Source organism: Opisthocomus hoazin, chromosome 7 (genome assembly GCF_030867145.1).
Source record: "Opisthocomus hoazin isolate bOpiHoa1 chromosome 7, bOpiHoa1.hap1, whole genome shotgun sequence".
Lineage (NCBI taxonomy): Eukaryota > Metazoa > Chordata > Aves > Opisthocomiformes > Opisthocomidae > Opisthocomus > Opisthocomus hoazin.
In genome coordinates this window covers 34,614,809-34,635,396 of record NC_134420.1, presented here as the reverse complement: position 1 = coordinate 34,635,396, position 20,588 = coordinate 34,614,809, and the positions used below count along the sequence as shown (strand labels likewise).

The following is a 20,588-nucleotide window of genomic DNA, read 5'->3' as shown; positions in this document are numbered from 1 at the left end:
TGAGATACCTGTGCTCTTAGGTGTCAAAACCAACGCAAGGAGGCAACACTCAACAGCACTCTAGAAACAGCACAAACAATACTCACCCCACAGCTGACTTACCTTCCATGAGTTTGGCAAAAGGCTCTGGACATGTGGAAGGGATGGGAAGGGCAAGTTTATTCATGGCAACACCGTATGCTACTGCAAGACCATCAATTCCTCGAAATGGTACTTCTCCTGTTAGGAGTTCCCAAAGCAGCACACCGTAACTACCAGAAAGGAAACAGAAAAGAGAATAAGTGTTTGACTAACACATTCTTTGTTAAGCAACAAGAAAGTACCTGAACCTATCAGGGTGAGTCTGGTACACTGAAGAAACTGCAATTTTCTGGACAAGCTCATCATGGCTGCCAAGCCAGTGACATGCCTTATTTTATCTGCTATTTTTCAGTAAGAATGAAATAAGATGCCATTTTTGCCTTTTAGGCAAAAACAATTTTCTCTCTGGAAACTGGGAATAATCTGAAAAACATTAACATAAATCTTCTAACTAATTCAGAAAATTTCAAACAACAGCCCAGTGAAACTCTGAAAAATGTGAAGGAGATTGTTTGGTGGGTTGTGATTTTTAAAAATAAGTAAAAAACACTTCTTTAGAATTCTTAAGATGTTCTATGAAATATTAACTACAAAGTTACGGACATAGTTGTAGGACTGTTCTCCTCCCAGGTATAGGACAAACAATATATCCTCAGAATATTCTCTTTGCTTCTAGGAAGCCCAAGCCAGAGATGGCTTCTTCATACTTAGTGACCTGAGAGTTTTTTTATCCATTGATCTGTCTCGTTCTCCTCTGAACCCATTCACCATCCGCTATGCTCTGTGGTAGTGAGTTCCACAAATTTAATGCCAAAAAATACTTCCATGTGTTTGTTTTGAGCTTCTCACTTGATAATTTAATTTGCTTCTCTGTAGTTCTTTCAATACCAGGAAGAGCGAAGATATGTTCCCTATTAGCTCCTCCCATGCCATCCCCGATTTCACAGGCTTCCACTACATCCTGACTAAATCATCTTCTTTCCAGCCCCCAAAATCCCAATCTAGCTAAATCCAAATCTAGTTACTCTCCTAAATAGAAGCCATTTCATATCTTTCATTGATCTTGACATCTCTCGTGCCATCTCATTCCATTTAAACCTTTTATGTTGGAATGACCAAAATCACATAAAGTTTTAAAGATTCAGGGAGACACACACTATTTCCTCTTTTCTTCTTTATTTCTTTCCTATTGAATTTTCATTTGCCATTTGCCTTTCTGACTCCTTACAAAATGAGCTAGGTTACCCACAGTAACTCGAATATCTTTTTACTGAATCATAGTAGTAAAATTTAGAGCCCATCATTGTACATGTGAAATTCTCCCATGGGTACTACTTTGTGTTTATGACTATTTCATCTATTTTATCACTTAGTATAGTAAAATTTTTCCTCAACTCTCTGCAGTAGATTAATTTTTCTTATCCTGAATAACTTGGTATCATCAACAAATACTACCTAACCATTTATTGCTTTTTTACATCACTTATGATCAAGTTGAACACAGAATTCCCCACCAATAAAACTGACCTATTCCTTCAGTAATTAAGAATTGACTAAGTGATGGGAAACAGACTTGCTCTCTTTTCCCACATCAATTTACTTTCTTTAAAAGCTTTTGATAAAAGATTTTATTGCAAGTTTTTATAAATCTAAATCTGGTATGAGCAATCTTACCACTTGTCCACATACTCAGTAACTCCTTGAAGAATTTTAATTTTTTTCACAAGAGATGACTTCCTTCTACAAAAGCCAACTCTTCCCCAGACAAGCTCATATGTCCACCAGCTTCCCGTTCGTTAGTACTGTTTCTACCATTTAGCAGAATTGAAACTCAGACTTGCTGATCCTCAGGAAGCTCTTTTAAGACCTGTCATCATGTTTGCTGCCTTCCATTTCTCTGGCATTAAGGCAGCTTTAAGCAACACATTATACAGCACAGCTATTAACTCAACTGGTTCTCTCGTGTTCCTTTAGAAATCTTGGATGTTACTGTAAATCCCAGCAATTTGTTACCGTTCATTTTATCCGTCAGTTTTAACACCTCTGTGGATAGTAACTCAGTATGAGATTTCCTCCAGCTCGGTCCCCTTAAAGAGAAATTTTCAGCTTAAAAAGCCTCTCTTTGCTCCATTCTAGCAGATGCAAGTCACTCCTAATTTTTTTCTGCTATAGCCTCATCTTCTTTGCACTCTTACATCTGGGTCACTCCTGCGCTGTCTGTACTCCTGCAGGGTTCTCATCTGTGCTGCATTTAAAAGCCATTTATTTGTTTCTGTTTTGTCATCAAAACCCTTTTAATCTTCTTGAGTGTTATAAGTTCAACTCTCCAGCACTGAAGTCCATGCCTAATTTTCCTCATTTGGATGCAGGTTTAACTTTTTGAAGGATGTCTTCCAGTATTCTCTTCTACATTATCTTCTTCTTTCATTTAAAGTCTTTCCTATGCATCCACTCTGAGCTTTAACATAGAGTCCTTAAAAGATATCCATGTTGCACATTGCCCTTTTGTTGTTTTTACACAAAATTCCTCAATGTTGTCATTAATCTCCTTGAGATGAAACACTACTGTAATGGACTAATTGTTCTTAATTTCTCTTGCAAAGACATTGCATCTAAGTATCCATATGTTATATTGTACAATTGTGAAGGCCTCCTAAGCACACCTGAAGATGAAATGAAAAACTGCTTCTCTTCCTAGATGCTCCCTGAATAGCTGCTCCTTGAAACAGTAATTTCTGAGGCTAAAAGATTAATCTCTTCTTGTTTCGAAGCAACAATTGCCCTATCCATTTGGGACTAATCAAAATTTTCATTATCACAACTTGTATTCTTGCAATCTCGCCTCCAACCTACCAAGTTGTTAACATCAATTGTAACTGCTGCCACGTTAGTTGGACAGTCTTAACACCACTTTTCCTATTTAGATAGGGAATTTCAGTCACTAGAGATTCCACCTTTGCTGCTAACACAGCTAGTTTACTTTGTATAAGTAAAAAAATGATACTTTGCTTAATAATCTGCTACATTTTTTCCCTATGTAATTCATATTCTGGATATTATAATGATTATAATTGTAATTGATTATTTCTTTCCATCAAGTTTCTCGATTTCTTAACTTATCAATAGCCTCATTTGAAAAAATAAACAGGACTTCAAGGGTTTTTCTTGGCCTCCTAGGATTCTTAAGACACTCTCAGAAAATTAATACTGGACTGAATATATATATTTGTTCTGTCTAAATCTGATTGATCATTCATGTTACTCTTCAGTTTGGATGCAAGTGTTGGTATCAAAAGGTAGGAAAAACTACCAAAGAGTCATGTTATTACTTTACCACCAGTGCTGGACAAAGCATATATTAGATTCTCCTCTTAATGGAATGGTTAGGAAAGCACTATTGATGTGCTCAAAGCACTTCTTCTGCAGGGTAGTTTTTGAAAGACAAAGGAATGGACAGATTGGTGTTTCTTCTAACGTGACACTAGAAGTATATATTGCAGGAAAGGTCACTTTGTTTCTGACAAAACAATGTGACCTCTTCCTCACGTACTTACAGTTCATTGCTGAGAGTACCAATTCCACAGAACTAGGGGAGCAATGCTTTGTGGCATCTGAACAACAGTCATCCCAAGTGATTAAACAGCAAGAGAGGTGCTGAACAGAGTGTTTTCCATTAACACTCAAGAAGGGGATTGGGAATTACACAGGAAAAAGACAGAGTCAGAAGAGATTTATACAAAAAAAGGCACAGGAAGAAAGAATCAAGGGCCTCTCCTCATTCTCCAAAGAGAGGAAGAAAAACTGGTCAAGCTCATTTTTATTTTTCCAGCACCCAGTAGTAATTTTTGGACTTTAATTATGAAATCAACCATGTGATACAACCCATGCATCCAAGTCAACTGACACTTGTATGAATAATTAACCATCTCCTAATGATCCAGTAATCCTTTAAGCCATTTAATATCAGGTTCAATCCTACATACTGGATTTTCAGGGAGAGGGAGACTGGAGAACTGCATGATTTCACATGCGATTTTGCCACCTCCCTTGTAAGTCTGTGAAGTTAGAAAAAGATAGGAATTTCTTCTCACTGCTATGTTCAGTGGCATTTGCACCATAGGTTCCTCTTCTTCACCTCCCTAGGTTCAGTACATCCCATGAGAAAGGAACTATCAGTCCAACAAGGAGATCCCAGCAACAACAGAAACTTGATTATTACTTTTGTTAAGAAAAAAAATTCATTACATTTTAATGGCTATTAACAGTTATCATTGTGCATGGACTGGCAGTTACAGAGATGACATATCCTGCTTATTCCACACAACAGTCAGTTGTGTACACTTCTCCCATGTGAGCTTCTACCAGTATTGCTAGTTGACACTTATCTGCCAGGTACTGAAGTCTTGCCAGTGCTTCATTTCACACAGAAGTTGAGGGAAGCCTGCAAGCAGTCAGCTGTGGATGGAATTGCTTGCCAATACTTGGTTCAGATGAAATATTCTAATGACAAGTTCCTACACCCACCACGGAATGCCCAAAACATCTTGATCTGATAATCAGATGGTTTTAGGTAGTTCTAATATTCCATTCCTAAATGAAAACTAAAATCCTCATTATTTCACTGGTCTCTAGATACATCTTAAAAGCATCTAAATTGAGGAACACCGGGAACTCAGATGAAGGTTGTACAGTGGCTTTATCTTCCGCATACCAATCATATTGACAACATGATTGTCTTTTAAGCAGCACAAGTCAAAAATGAAGTGCACAGCAAACAAGAAATACATTTAAGCAGAGAAAATGAGAGAAATGTGAATTATATGCCTACTAACATTAGTTTGCTGTACAGTATCAGATAAGCTGCAATATCTGTGCTTCAATTTCACCCCTGTAAATCCAAAGCAAATGCATAACTCTCCTCTCAAACACATGAATAGATTTACAGGAACTGACATATTTAAATAAAATCATGGCTTTTGTCCTCTGTGCAATATAAGCACAAGGTTTCTGCTGTATATCTAAAGCCTGTGGGTGCAACAGAGCAAAATTCATAGCAATAAATTTTCACTAGCAAGATGTACTAAGTACTGTTGTTATCAACAAGCTTTAAAGTGTCCCAGACCCTGGTGATAGACACCAGTGGTGTGGGAGCATTCCTCAGCCTTTTAAGTTCTTTGCCAACCCTCCTTTAGAGTGGGACAAAAAAACAGTTTGAATTTTTTAAATGGAGCTTGAGACATGCTTTGAAAGGAATTGTATGAAGCAGTTCTTTATGATGAGAGAAGACCGACTCAGGAAATTTCAGTCCTGGCAAGCATCTTCTCCAACATCTTCTTCACCTGTTTGTGCAGCAAGAACTCTAGCAGAATAAGACTCTTGTTAAAAGGCTGGGCAACAATGCAGCCAGCAGTATTATTCTAACAAGCTTTACAGAAAAGGTGTTGAAATAAAAGGGTTTGTGAACGTTAGGGACAGACAGAGCCCATTTTGTTGATGCTGCACAGACTAACTGGAAGGTTATCAGGCAAAATCTCCCTTTACCCCAGTAATTAATGAAGAGGTTGAGGTTTACAAGAGGAGGGCCAAGCCTAATAGGATAAAAAAGTTCATCCTGTTAAGAATCTCAAGTTGCACCCTTGGGTGGGGACAGGATTTACTACCCATGTCCATGATTGCTTTTGTAAAATCCAGTGCTTACAGTCATTAACACACCAGTAGTGACTGCACCGGCAAGTATTTGTGCTCTGCATACATGCCTCAAAACACCATGTTCTTTTCATCTTACTTAACTGTCACTCAAGGTTTTAGCCACCAGAGATGGCTTATTCAGAGACAATATAACAGCTCTCTTAACGGTGATGACCCTCTGTTTAAGCAAGACCACTGAAAGCAACTCAACCTGTTTTCAAGGGAAGGCTGGTAACTATAAAAAGAGAAAGTGATGAAGGAATCTTAAAAATAGAAATACAGTATTCTGAAAAACTAACAAATAATTGAAGTGATTTACAGCCCTTAAGTCAATGACCAAACTGATATTTTGCACAGGTATAAAGGCACTTGAGCTGCCTTCATCAAAATCAACTGACCTGTTCTCATCTTGTTTAAAATGAGGTCATACTGGTACAGAACATCTACAGATCTGTTCACAGCATGCCTGGATTACAGTCACAGGGAAATTGTTTCCCCCTTCCCTTCTCCCTCTCCTCCAGGTCACCATTAAAGGCCATTCCTGGCACTGTTTCAGAGAAGAGCAAATTGATGTTAGAGCTTGACAAGCTGTGTACAAACCAGTACTGTCAACACATGCACAGAAAAAGTGCACGGCTTTGAGGTTTAAATTTCTGCCAGATTTCACTCAGAATAAAAGCCTGGTTCTTGCTCAGTTCATCTCAGATTAACTACAGAAGCTACCACATTTAATTATAGAGTCAGGATTTTATCCACATCATTAGTGTGCAAAATACAAATTCATAGACTTATCACAAGGCAATACATTTTCTATTCAGTAAAACTGGATAAGTAAAATGATAATCCCCACACCAAGTCTCTGCCATAACAGCCAGACAATTCTGCCAGCTGGGATGTTTCTTTATCCTGACAGATCTCACAGCATGCACACGCTTGTGTGGGAGCATTACTGGCCAGTGACAGACTCTTACTGCTGTAAAGACCAAGTCACTCTGACCTTTCAATACCTCTCTCCCCACAGGAAAAACAAAATTCCGTCTACTTCATCTGTTTCAGATGTTCAATACTGGTTCCATGTCACCCTGCATCCAGACAAGTCATTGTCCTAGAGCTATTCACTGAATTCTGCATTTACCAATGCACTTAACAGGCATATTCAAACACAATTTCTGGAAGTCTATGAGCAATCCTTATACTCCTCCCCACCAAAGTAGCTCCTATTCTCAAAAATCTCAGTGCATGAATGGAAAAGACAATACATATATCCAAATTACTACTTAGGTATTACATTCTCAGATGGACTTAGAGAAGAGATTTATTATCTTGTGTGAAGGACCAGAAGGGTGGAAATAATTAATGAGATTATTATGCAAGTGAAAAACACTGCATTCGGGCTGAAACCGCAGAGGGAATTCAATCATGTACAGTGTGTTTGTGTACATAAACATCAGCGACAGGTAACTACCAAAATGTAAAACAATCTTACTGTTGGTAAACCAATAAAAAAGTAGTAATTTTAAGTACTTCACAGATTGTTTTATGGCCTTTGATTATGTCAGCTAATAGCCAAATAAGAACAAAAAGTTTATTTTAGATAAACCAGAGGGAACTGGGATTATGAATCCTAGGATAATATGAATGTAAATTTATAGAACAACAAAAATTTAGAGGCATGCAGGAGCTGGTCCACCACTTTCTATGGCACAAAAAATGTTTACAATTAATACAAAGTAGTCTGAGAGTATGATAGATGGAAAGCTGGTGGAAAAAGTTTTCTTAAGACCTGAATTTTAATATTTGGTTCACCATTACTCATTCTTCAACATAAAAGAGGTTTTCTGGCAGGTCTAGTTACTCTTTAGTATCCAGTCAATGCCAAATCAATACCTCCACACATCGCTGCCTTTGGAGAACATGGAGGAGCGGATGACCTCAGGAGCCATCCAGGCATATGTCCCAGCTGCACTCATTTTGGTAGTTTTATGCCATTCCCTGGCCAAGCCGAAATCCGTGATCTTCAATATCTTGTTGCTCAGATCTCCATTTTCCACCTTTTCGAGTATCAGTACTGGAGAAAAGGGGGGGGGGGAATAAAAGGTATGCAGAGTAAAGCCAGTATTTATGCAAAAGAGATCCTCCTGGAGATCTTCCAAATTTCAATATTCTCACTGACGTTTAGTTATTCAAACATACCACACTCTGCTACAAGTTATTTCAAGCTGTTCCCTTCATCTGACAAGTGAACAGCTGTCTAGCAAATAACTTCTAATTTAACCAAGATACCAAGCCCCAGAGAACAAACAGATAATAACATAATTATTTAATATAATGCCTAGTGTTATTCTGTATAATAATTCTCTGTTAAGAGGAAGTGAACCACTGTAACTTCTAGAAATCCAGATACAGGAAGACATTTCCTAATTAATCCCCTCTCAGAAAGCCAGTAATAGTATCTTTTTCTTGAACTGCTTAGAGGACTCATTTTTTTTTTTTTTAATCCAGATATACACACAGGCTGGACATACCCTTCATGTAAATATGTTAAGCATGGAAGCTCTATGTACACAGATTTTTTTAAAAGTCACAATAAAAAAACCCACAAAGATTGATGATCAGTAATAATGCCCAATTCAAGACTTTATATACTCCACCATGTTATAGATGCCCTCCGCCATCATTATGAAACTATTTTTTTAGTTAAGTTGCCAAAGTTTCTACCACATTTCAGTGGCAAAGAATTCTATATCCAAGAACTTAAAAAAAAAAAAACTTGAGGCAGAACTCCAGAATGCTTTGGTGTAAGGCACATATTCCTCTTTACCCAGAAAGCTGTACTGTCACACCACTGTGAAATGAGTGTAAACCAGAGGCCAGAAGTATCCACTCTGCTTTACAGAATCACAGAATCACAAAATGGTAGGGGTTGGAAGGGACCTCTGTGGGTCATCTAGTCCAACCCTCCTGCTGAAGCAGGGTCACCTACAGTAGGCTGTAGAGGACCTTGTCCAGACGGGTCTTGAATATCTCCAGAGAAGGAGACTCCACCACCTCCCTGGGCAGCCTGTTCCAGTGCTCCGTCACCCTCAGAGGGAAGAAGTTCTTCCTCATGTTCAGACGGAACTTCCTGTGCCTCAGTTTGTGCCCATTGCCCCTTGTCCTGTCGCTGGGCACCACTGAAAAGAGCTTGGCCCCATCCTCCTGACACCCACCCTTCAGATATTTGTAAGCATTTATAAGGTCCCCTCGCAGCCTTCTCTTCTTCAGGCTGAACAAGCCCAGCTCCCTCAGCCTCTCCTCATAGGAGAGATGTTCCAGTCCCCTCAACATCCTTGTAGCCCTCCGCTGGACTCTCTCCAGTAGCTCTTCATCTTTCTTGAACTGGGGAGCCCAGAACTGGACAGAGTACTCCAGATGAGGCGCCTTGTTATCCTCTATCTTAATGTAAAATGACCGCACAAGTCGTGCCAGCAATGTAACATCAAGCAACAGAACATAACAGGCCACTAAACTTCCATAACTAATGTAGCCTTAAGCCTGTGAAATGATGTTCAGCCACTTTGTAAAGAGCCACAAAGAAAAAAACATTTGTATTACCATTAGTCCAATGACTTCACAGAAAAAGGCATCAAGCCACTAAAACACCATCATTATGAGGGAGTTCTTCCCCTCTCTATGTACATATGTGTGAATTGCAAGAAACCACCAAACTCCACAACCAATCATGGATCATAACAAAACATATAAAAGCCAAAAGCATGCCAAAAATTACAGTACATATAAAAATAATCTTCAGGACTATTTTTAGCAGTCCATGAAAAGATTCAAGTATCAGTCTCAAGCTAACACAGCTTTTTTTTGAAAAAAATAATAAATAAATCTTACATTCCTTCTCATACTTCCCTCCAATAATCAAAGTGGGATTTTCTATTAAATAAAAGCCAAAAGTGTTATTTGAACACTTCTGCATCATAACTAATACACAACTACATGTTAAAACACTACATTTACTTTAACAAAAGTTAAACAAACTGTCTTCTCTGAAAATTTACCAAAAAAATAATCAACTACCCTTTCTACAGGGCTTCAGAATTTACAAAATACTAATTCATTAAAGATTTTTGTTGGCCGATTCAAGTTCTTAATGAACTAGACTTATGGTTAAGCTCTTGATTCTTTTGCAAAATTCCTTCCTAACATCACTGAATGCTCCATTTTCCGAATTGCAGAGGAAGGATGAGTTTGAGGCCTAGAGTTACTACCCTCTTCATTTTGGCGAGGACAAAAGTGTATGTATTCTTAAAACCACACTTCAGTGTAGAACAGAACCACCACAAGAAACTAAGGTATAGAAGAAGTCTTCCCTTGTGCCTCTTCTTCTAGTAAGCCTAACTTCTTTTCCTTCTTTCTAGCAGCTGAAGAACTGCTAGGAGAAATTGCTAACAAGTCGCTCATTGACTGCAAGAGTGGAAAACTTCCTAGAATCTATGAACTAAGTTTCTTGTAGCAGGTACCCACTCTACCTAAAGAGCTGGCAGAATAATAAAATCTAATTTTAAATTTATATGCAGTAATATATAGATACACAGTGAAGTTGTAACAGTAAAGTAAAACTTTGAAACAAGAAAGCATGGGTTTGCAGTTTGTTTTGCATCCTTCCCTAAGCACAAGAAGCAAATTTGTTGTTAACAAGGTAGATCACATTCTGTCTGAATGAGCTCAACAGCACAACAGAGCGCCAGATATCACAGCTGGGTTGTACATACCTTCCTGGCAAGAGGTTATTTAAATCCAATTACCTTGATTTGTATTAAGTCCTAACAAAATAATTAGTACTTACACAGATCTTTTGTATCCATGAACCTGTTCTTTTATCAGATGTAGGCTAAGATAAATTACCATGATAAAAGAAAGACCACAGAGAAGGACAATGAAAGAGCTGGATTTATTGCAAGCCCTTGATTCTTTAGTTACATCGTTGGCTCCCCTCCTATTTCCTTGTAATAACTGCTTGGGATAATAATCCTGTAACCCAAAATTGTAAAAAATTATTTTAAGAATCATATCTCTCTCCAACATCTGTTTTGGTTCTCCTTATCTTGGTCAGTATCAACAGGCTCACTTTTAACTCCTAGGAGTCTCCCTAGCCCATCCGTCCGATTTTTAAACCTAAAACGTTGACTCTCCCTCTTGTGTTTGCTTGGATTTCAATGAATAATCTTGTAAATAGGTGAAACATGAATTCCTTTCAGTTTCCTCCGTAAAAATCTCTTCTGTGGAGAACACAAGCCAGGTTGCTAGGACACTGCAAATGCATTTTGCTCATGCTAATCAACATGGTCTCATTTGCTTGTGAGCAATACCTACAACCAGTTATTGCCTCTTGCTTAATGCTTTGAGTGCCAGTTCTCTTCTGCAGGTGCTATTTCATCTGCACTCATACTAGTCTACCACAATATGAAACACAAATAAGCAACATACTTCCTACACTTACAGAGTTAACACACATTTCCATCTTTGAATAGATTCAGTCACTCAGGATAGGGCTAACAGTGGTCAGATGATAAACAGCTGTTTTTAACAAATGAGGCTAACAAAAAAATTCACCTACACCAAAACCTCAGCTAATCTACCAATGAACTAAATCATCTCATTCTGGTCTGTTGATTTAGAAGATCTGCATGAGATAAAGAAGTTTTGAAAAAAAGGTAGAAAATTGAATTTAAAATCTTTCACATTCCTAGCCGTAAAAAGAGAAATTGTTTAGCAGCGAAGATACTGGGCCTAGTTTTCAGGCAACCAGGGAAGAACAAGAGCCGAATCACCAGGCACACACAGAACGCGTGCCACTCTGTTAGTGGCAGATCACCACTTCCCTGGTTCAGCAGGGCCCATGCAAGGAACCTCTTCCTCGTGTGCATGCGCAGAGCCAGCCAGGTTGTAGATGAAGGTACGCTATGTAGTCCTGCTCCTAACAACTCAAAACCATTTTTTCCTCTATAGCACAGAGGAAAGTTGATATTAAGTAGCACAGGTAGGAGCCAACTGGCAGTGTACAAGAGAGACTAGTGAAGCAAACTGGGTGTTACACAAGTCCATTCAAAAAGTTTTGAGGATCCAACTGCTACAGCAAAACAACTTAATATAGCAAATCACCAATGCCATGTTCTTTGAGTACTGCAAATGCAAAGCAAAGTATGGTGGTTTAAACTAGCATTAAAAACTGTTAGCTGCTTTAGGTGAGGGGTATCACGAACGTGTGCTTACAGGAATAATAATCCAGAAGTGCTCGCATACATTTTCATGTATTGCTGAAAGACTTGTAACATGCCCTCCAGAAAATAAGCATTTGACAATGCGAAATCAATTACAACTCAGATGAATTCTGTCCAGCAAGACAGCTCTTCCACATCTCAAGGTGTCCCAGCTGAGACAACAAGAAAAGAATATGATCCAAATAGGTCTTGGCATCTCCTAGCAAGACCATCCCTGGCTCAGGCCGTCATCCACATACAGGTATATACGATTTAGTTGTGCAATTTCAACTACTGATAATTTACTAAGAACTTTATTACCACAAGGACTCTCAAGAATCATCACTGCTGATGATTCAAACCCACTTTAATTTGAGAGCCAGGCGGACTGCAAGTCTGAAAGACAACAGTGAATAGAGACGTTAGGTCTGAGCTTAGAGAGATACAAAGGTAGAAATTAAACACTGGGCCTCCTCTTATTTAGGTTATGATGAAGACCAGCCTTTTTTTTTTTTTTTTTTTTAAATGAAAATGTCTACTGAGCTTCCTCCATATTCTTTGAGAACATCTTTGGTTTCTTATAAGAAGCATCAAGGATATTTTCATATCAGGCCCTTGTGAGAAAGCTTCCTGAAGTACAAAGAAAGAAGTAGGCACCATATAAACAAAGCGGTGGGGTAGGTAACCAAAGGCAATAAGCCCAGCACTTACTGGTCTGATGATGAGACAGACTAACTAGTGAAACAGTAGAAGGCAGAAGTCAAAGCTCATTTGACAAGACTCAGTCTGGTGCAGTCCTTAGTCATACTGTCTGACATTACAGCAAGTAAAAAAATAACTGCATATTGCCAGAGCTGAGAAAACCTGTCATCTTTATATTTTCAGCACTTTTTAACACAGGTTTCCATCTATGTGATGCTTTGGCTTCAGCTCAGGACAAACCAAGTTGCAGTAATGAAAAGGAAAGGCAGCACCGTGTGGCTTGCTTTCATCACTGACTTTACAGCATTCTCAGTCCTGTTACTGAGTAGTTCAGAGCTATAGGTGGCACTTCGGAGCCTACTCTCTGAAGACTGAAGATATCCTATGTTGGGGACTTTGATACTTCATGGAAAATTACCATCATGCTCACAGTACTGACTGCAGCACCCCAGCCTGCAAGACCATCCCAGATACTAAACAGCTTTTCTTAATTGTGTCCTTTAATTTATCTTTGCTGCCATGAGTGAACTCTTCAATGAAGATCCATATACCAGAGAACCGTCCTTTGTCAACAAGTCCTGGCATTTACCCCTTCAGAATCACAGTAATGTGGAAGAGTATAATTTCCACAAGAACAAGTCCAGTTGCTTAAAATATGGTTTGATTGAGTTGTTTTGACTACTGAAGCAATAGTGCAGAAGCTGGAGCCGAAGCGGACTGATAAAGTTTATGATGAGCATCTTCAGTACATTCTGCAAATCACTGAATGCTGCCATTAACCAGACCTTTCACCAGGTCTAATACTCTTCAGTTGGTAGGCAACACCAGATGCTGAAACAGAGTGCCATTAGAGATTCTCCTGATACAACTGGAGTTTCTTATTCCAGTCTCAATATGCACAAAGAGTGATGGGGAGATAACCCAGCCAGTGCTGGTACCATTAAAGATGGTTTCTTAGCTGGGGGGCAGGGGCGGCAGGTAGAACTGATGATGTGCCCAAGATCCTCTTATCCTTGTTTGTGATTTGAGCTAGCAGCTTTTCTAGCAGAGTTGGAAGTGATGGAAATCAACTTCCTGAGGTCAGGTGAAGCCAGTTTACCATCTCCAGTTTAAGTATCATTCTGTATGTGTATTAATAGCTAGCAGGCTTTTGACAAAATCCAATGTCAGTCTTACTGAAAGTAAGCAAGTCTTTAGAATTACACAGATCCCAGTGATAACAGATCCCAAAGGCAATGATTCTCAGTTTTGTGAGTCACGGTTGTGTATCAGTGACATCAAGAGGAAGGAGGGTTTTTTTGTTGAAGGCAGGGCCAGCTCATGCTTTTGTTGTTTAAACAAAGATTTGTACTGAAAATAGACCTGTCAGAAACAGACCACTGAAATATGACTGATTCAATGGTATCTGACACGGAGTCAGCTCTTCCTCCAGCTCCACCCCATTCCACATTACTATGCTTTACTAGAAAGACAAAAACTTCTGCCGTAGTATTCCAAGCAAAACAAAGAGCAACTTGATTAAGATTTCTAAGATACCATTATACCTAAAATACCTATTTCTAAGATACCTTCAGCCTTTGTGTAGTTGCTACCACTGGATCTTCAGTTCTGTCTTGTCATCACAAGTGATTATGGAGATGCCTGCTCTATGAGGCACTAGTCAGTGCAGTGTTATTTAATAGAAGGACAGAGGAAGGCTGCTGTTGGTCTAATGAGACCTTTAAGGATGGTTCCAAGGGTGGAGTTTCATGTTAGAACACTGAACTTTCACTAGCACTTTTAGCATTGGGACTATTGCGTTATCTAGGACTATTCTATGTGCTTTCAGAGGGAAAAATCACTGCACTGAAAACACTGAAACTTGCAGCTTTAAAATTTTGTTACTGTGGTGTGGAATTATTAGTAAAATTAAGGTTTTACATCTGAAAATTAAGGTTTATATGAAAAATGTAGCAGTGTTCACCCATTGAGGAAAAGCATGAAATCAAAAGGAGCTCTGAGGATGGGACACAGCTGCAGCAGGCATGCGAGGAATCCACTAATACAGCAACTCCCTGCAACATACCATAGAGGATGGAGCAGAGTGGAGACTCCATGGCTATGCTCCGTGATGATAAAGCGGGAAGAAATGGTCCTCTAGAACTGATAAGCAGCTCATCTGGCCCCCTGAGCCAACAGGTTTTCGAAACCTTGCCAAAGTGCTATCCTCTCGTGAACTTTGCTCGTTTTAATATCCTTTTAATACCAAAACACACCTTCATCCCAAAGGCTACCCGCCTCCGAGGTGCGACCACCCCTCTTCGAGTCTGCGCTCTCGATTTTTCGTAAACTATACCTTTAAATGTGAAGCGAGAAAATTTTACACCAATCATGATAAAAGGTATGTATGACTACAGTCACTCAAACTCCACCTTAAAGGTAGAAAGGATATAAAAATAGACAGGGAAATGGGGGATTTTCGGAGAAGAAGATAACACTGTAGATTTTCGGAGGAGAAGAAGATAACATCGTGAGCAAGTCAAGGGAAACTCCAACTCAGACTGCCTTCAACAGCCGGGATTGGCCGATAGGCTGAGCCTTGCTTCTCCCCCCCTTGGGACGCCTTGGGTGAGACTTAAACTAAGCTCTTTTCTTGGGAATCGTTACTCCCTAATGTTTATAGCCAGGCTGTATTATTTATAACCTTTTCACATGTTTTATATTTGCACGTGCTTTCTTGCAGACAGTCACTATCACCGGCAATTCAAAAAACCTATATACCTGTTGCACAAATAAAACTGCACTGTTTAAGTAGCCAGTTGTCACAGTTTCTCACTGAACGCGACCAAATGCGGCCGTGCTAGTTCATGAGCACGACTGGATTGAAGGTGCAGACTACTATTAGTGTATCCAGAATCGTGGTAGTTTAATATACATATTAAACGCAGCTGGACTGGTAGTGGCAAATTGGATATCACTCAGAATTTAAACCTAGCCGCACCTAGCCTCTCACTCTGGTGAAGAGAGTTAGAACGCAAGGGGGTTTATTTTCTGCCAAATTAATGCGACATGTGGACATCCTGTACTAGTAGCCCAAACCACTGGTTAGTTCTAAGTAGGCAAAACAGAGGATCAAATTAATTCTGAAGGAATACAGACTGCTATCCAAGTTTCAACTCTACCATAAACTATGAGATAAGACTACAGAAGGGCTGCCCTGGAGGCAGGTGATAAACACTTCCATAGAGATGAAATTCTGTCTTGCATGCATGAAGTAGATGCACACCTACCACAGCCTCACATGTTCAAAAGGCGAATTTCTTCCCCTTCGCCCTCCTCCATTCTCATGGATCATTACAGTGAAAGCTGGCTTGGATGAAAATAATCTCAAAGCATCTCAGAGGGCAGTCTTCCTAGGCTCCCAACACAGTCAGAAAAGACAAAGCCCGCCTAGAAGGGGATTCCAGGATAAGTCTAATATACGTGCTCTGACTTACTCTCTACAGGAGCCTCTCTTGACTAGAGGACATCTGTGCTTAATGCCCAAACTCAAATGACATGAATCTCTGTGGTCTAGTATAAGTAAGCAATTTCACGGAGATAAGTTCCCCAGCACACCAGATGTTAGAGAGCCATCTGATGAAAACCAATTTACTTATAGTTGCAAGACTGTGTCAGTGCTCTGAACTTTTTTCAAATTAAGTTTTCAGAATACATTGTTCTATTAGTGGGACAGCTAACATAGGTCAGACTGGCAGCACTGTTAAACAAGTCTGAAATAAAACTCTCCCTTGGCCCACAAAGGCAGCTGGAGGTCATATTCATTGCATTTTGCACCACTCACCTTAACAATCATGGAATCAGTTGGTAAGTCAATGGTGAGCATCTTTGTCAAACACACAAAACCTTGCTGCAAGGAGGACCTTGTTTCCTGATATTAAACAGCTGTATTTTCATTATTCATGCATCTACCAGAAAGACATAAGATCAGACATACAAATATACCATGACATGGTAAAGACAGGGGTATAAAACTGTACATCCTTTAATCTACTTGTACCTACAGGTACCAGGGCTGGGTAAAACACATCAAATATGTCAGTATCACTCCTGCTTCTTAGCCATTGCAGTAAGAAGTCTAAAACTGCTGACCAAACTTTGGTTTGGGAATATTTTCAGCTTTACTATAGTGCTCCAATGGAAATAACCGCACTGTTGAGATGTCATTCTGCTTAACCCAACTTATATTACACATGTTTTTTCCTCTTTCCAATTACGCTAGAAGCACTAATGGGTCTCGATCTCTCTTCTTTTGCCAGAATACACACATTTCCAACCCTTTCCTTTAATTTTCTTCTTCTCAAACCCATCTACTCTTCTTCCAAACACACTTCTGTACCCTACATAAACAGATAAACCATCTGCACTGAATCTTTCAATCTGATTGCTAAAACAAACACGATAAAACTTTACTTAGGTTCTAAGTTGGTCACTTTATAAAACCCCAGTAATACACCTCTTATCTTTCACCCAGCACCATACTACCTCCAGTATGCATGAAAAGGTAGTTTAAAGCGGTAGATAACTTTCACAGAAGGAAAGTTTTCACAAGGGAAATTAAGAAATATTTTTTTGGCAACGAAATTAACAGCTGCTGTTTCAATCCTCTGTTTTGCTCATATCACACCAGCAGAGCTAGGAGACATGTTATAACCTCCTCTCACAAACACAAACTATCCCAGAAGGCAGTGACACTGTCAGATTTTTTACTGGTTTCTTTTGGGAGGGTTATTTTAGTTTTCAGCTACACTTTTGGACAGTTAGGACAGCATTCTTTGTCTCCAGTGGGCCAAAGTAGGGGGAAAGAGCAAGGAGGGAAAAAATAAACACTTTAACCAATGCTGATCCAGTTGCTAGTAACATGAAAAGAACTGGTAGGAAGTGGCCCCTTATTTCATCGTGCTGTCAAAATTAAGTGACAAGGCAGCAAAATACGGTCATGTAATTGCCTTTTTCTGGTTTCTCAGCCTAGAGAAAGGATTATGTTTATCTGCATAGCGTAGTGCTGAACAGAATACTCCTTTGCTTGTGCTGAAAGCTGACTCATCACTTCAGAACAGAACAACATCCAGGGAGGAACTACTACAGTGTGATCACCCACAGCAAAAATAGCACATTTTTATACATGAAGGTAGAGGAAAGGGGCTGCTGTCTACTGCCTACTGCACAAAACAATATGAGCAGCCAGGCATACCAAAATTTTCTGGCTATACTAGCTTCAGCTTCTTCAATTATTCTGCTGTTGTATTCCCAATTTATTTAGCACATGGCATACCAAGAAAACAAAGAACTTCCTGACTTAAATGGCAAAAATTGATAATGACAGAAAACCAAGGAAAGCAAGATTATCTTGCAATACCACCACAACAGTTAACAACCAAACTGCCCATCGCTTCCACCATGGCTGGTGAAGGGTCTAGAGAACAAGTCTTACAAGGAGCAGCTGAGGGAGCTGGGGCTGTTTAGTCTGGAGAAGAGGAGGCTGAAGGGAGATCTTATCGCTCTCTACAAGTACCTGAAAGGAGGTTGTAGTGAGGCGGGTGTTGATCTCTTCTCCCAAGTAACTAGCGATGAGAGGAAATGGCCTCAAGTTGCATCAGGGGAGGTTCAGTTTGTGTATTAGGAAATATTTCTTCACTGAAAGAGTGGTCAGGCATTGGAACAGGCTGCCCAGGGAGGCAGTGAAGTCACCATCCCTGGAGGTGTTCAAAAAACGTGTAGATATGGCACTTCAGGACATGGTTTAGCAGGCATGGTGGTGATGAGTTGACGGTTGGACTTGATGATTAATTTAGAGGTCTTTTCCAACCTTCACGATTCTATGATTCTATTACCCCCATATTTCATGACAACAGCTGTACCAGCAACTTCATGCTCCCTTTCCCAGTCTAGAGTGAGAGTGTGTGTGTGTGTGTGTATTAACAAACGGGAAAGAAACTGCAAAAAAATCCAAGACAGTCTCTTGTATGGTCCAGCTCACAGTTCACGCCAAGTCATTTACCTGTGCATGATGCTACTCAGTAAGCCTGGCACACAAGAACAGAAATCTATTAGCTAATGAACATCAACCCTGATGGAAATGGTTACAATCATTGAGTGAAGAGAGAAATAAAAAAGAAATAAGAGAGGGACTGAGCGCAATGAGAACTGAAACCATATGGGAAAAAATACAGAAGAGAGTAGGCTAGAAGACAAGGATCCCTACTACACCAGAAAAATAAGCTGGATTTGTTGTCTGTGGTACACCAGGATATATCTCTGACTTGACAGATGATTGCTGGCTTCACATTTAACTTCCACATAACTTTTCCCCAACTGAGACAATGCAGTCAGTATTTTAGTGACAGAATACCTGTCATTCTTTTATTTAAACACTACAGTTCCAGGCAGATTATGAAATAACAGGGCTACTACCTAGTGATAAAGCAACATTAACTCATGTATGCTACACATGTGTTCTACATAGCTTTATCAACTATTCATAGAGACGCCTACCATTAAACAGTGTTTCCAGTGTGCTAGGCTTGATAGTGGTGCTTTGAAACAGATTGGGAGAACAATCTGAAGAAAGTCTCAGAAGCTTGTTTGCCAGGAACGTAAGAAAACCAAATTATGAAGATACTTCAAGTTAGCCTGAGCTTAAAGGGAGCTCCCGGACGTAGAGACAGAGCGGATGTTGAAGGTCCCAGCAGAGGGCCTGACTGCAAACTATCAGACACAGCAACTTGATGATGTAGAGTTGAGAAGGCCTGAAAAACCCTAAGGTGGTGGAAATATCTGAACACCCATAAGTGTCAGTGCACTGCAGTAGTTCTGTTTCAGTCTTCACCACTGTTAGCACTGCTGTGGGTCAAACGCTTTGCCATCCAAGATTCCAGGAATGAGGAAAGCAGTCATATCAAGAAATGAGGAAAAACTCCAGCAAAAGGGTTTAGCCTTCATGCACATCCCACTTCCACCCATTCCCAAAAGCCCGTACTCATTATTTGGTGCTGTACTCTGTCCTCTTAGAGCCACATCAGCTGGTTATGCAGTCCAAGAGCTAGATGGCAGCAACAGTGATGGGTGGGTGAGAGTGACATGAAGAAGGACTATAAATAGGCTAAATATGTCATCTTTGTTATTTTACTTGGTGTAGAAACATTTAATTCTACTATTTAAATCACAAAGTAGCCATCCACCTACCTGCACAGACTTGGCAAAGTTTCTTCCCCAGTCTCCCACATTCTTATCTACATTCTCAACTAGATTTCTCCTTTAGTCCCAATATTTCACCATATCTATTCTTATTTTGTTAGAATGAGCAGAAGTCAGAAGACCACTACTTAAGACCTCAAAGGATGAAAAATGGCAAAGGAACTCAAGCTCACATGGAATGAAACAACTCTACCTAACTTAGAATTATAGAATTGTAGGTTGGAAAAGACCTCTATGATCATTAGGTCCAACCATCTACCCAACACCACTATGCCTACTAAACCATATTCCAAAGTGCCACATCTACACGTTTTTTGAATACCTCCAGGGATGGTGACTCAACTACCTCCTTGGGCAGCCTGTTCCAATGCCTAACCACTCTTTCAGTAAAGAAATGTTTCCTAATATCCAGTCTCAGTCTCCCCTTGTGCAACTTGAGGCCATTTCCTCTTGTCCTACCGCTAGTTACCTGGGAGAAGAGACCAACGCCTGCCTCACTACAACCTCCTTTCAGGTAGTTGTAGAGAGCAATAAGGTCCCCCCTCAGCCTCCTCTTCTCCAGACTAAACAGCCCCAGTTACCTCAGCCACTCCTTGGAAGGCTTTTTCTCTAGACCCCTCACCAGCCTCA

The 20,588-nt window shown here is 39.8% G+C and overlaps 1 protein-coding gene across 1 annotated transcript in view; it reads right to left on the bottom strand.

Annotated features, from left to right (window-relative positions):
- MAP3K9 (mitogen-activated protein kinase kinase kinase 9) overlaps window positions 1–20,588 on the bottom strand; it is a 65,068-nt gene that overhangs the window by 23,728 nt on the left and 20,752 nt on the right. Inside the window, exons 3-4 of the mRNA XM_075425416.1 lie at window positions 7,657–7,837; window positions 103–251 (exon numbers count right to left, since the gene is read on the bottom strand). Of these exons, the coding sequence (XP_075281531.1) occupies window positions 103–251; window positions 7,657–7,837 (330 nt within the window). The remainder of the gene's footprint in view (window positions 1–102; window positions 252–7,656; window positions 7,838–20,588) is intronic.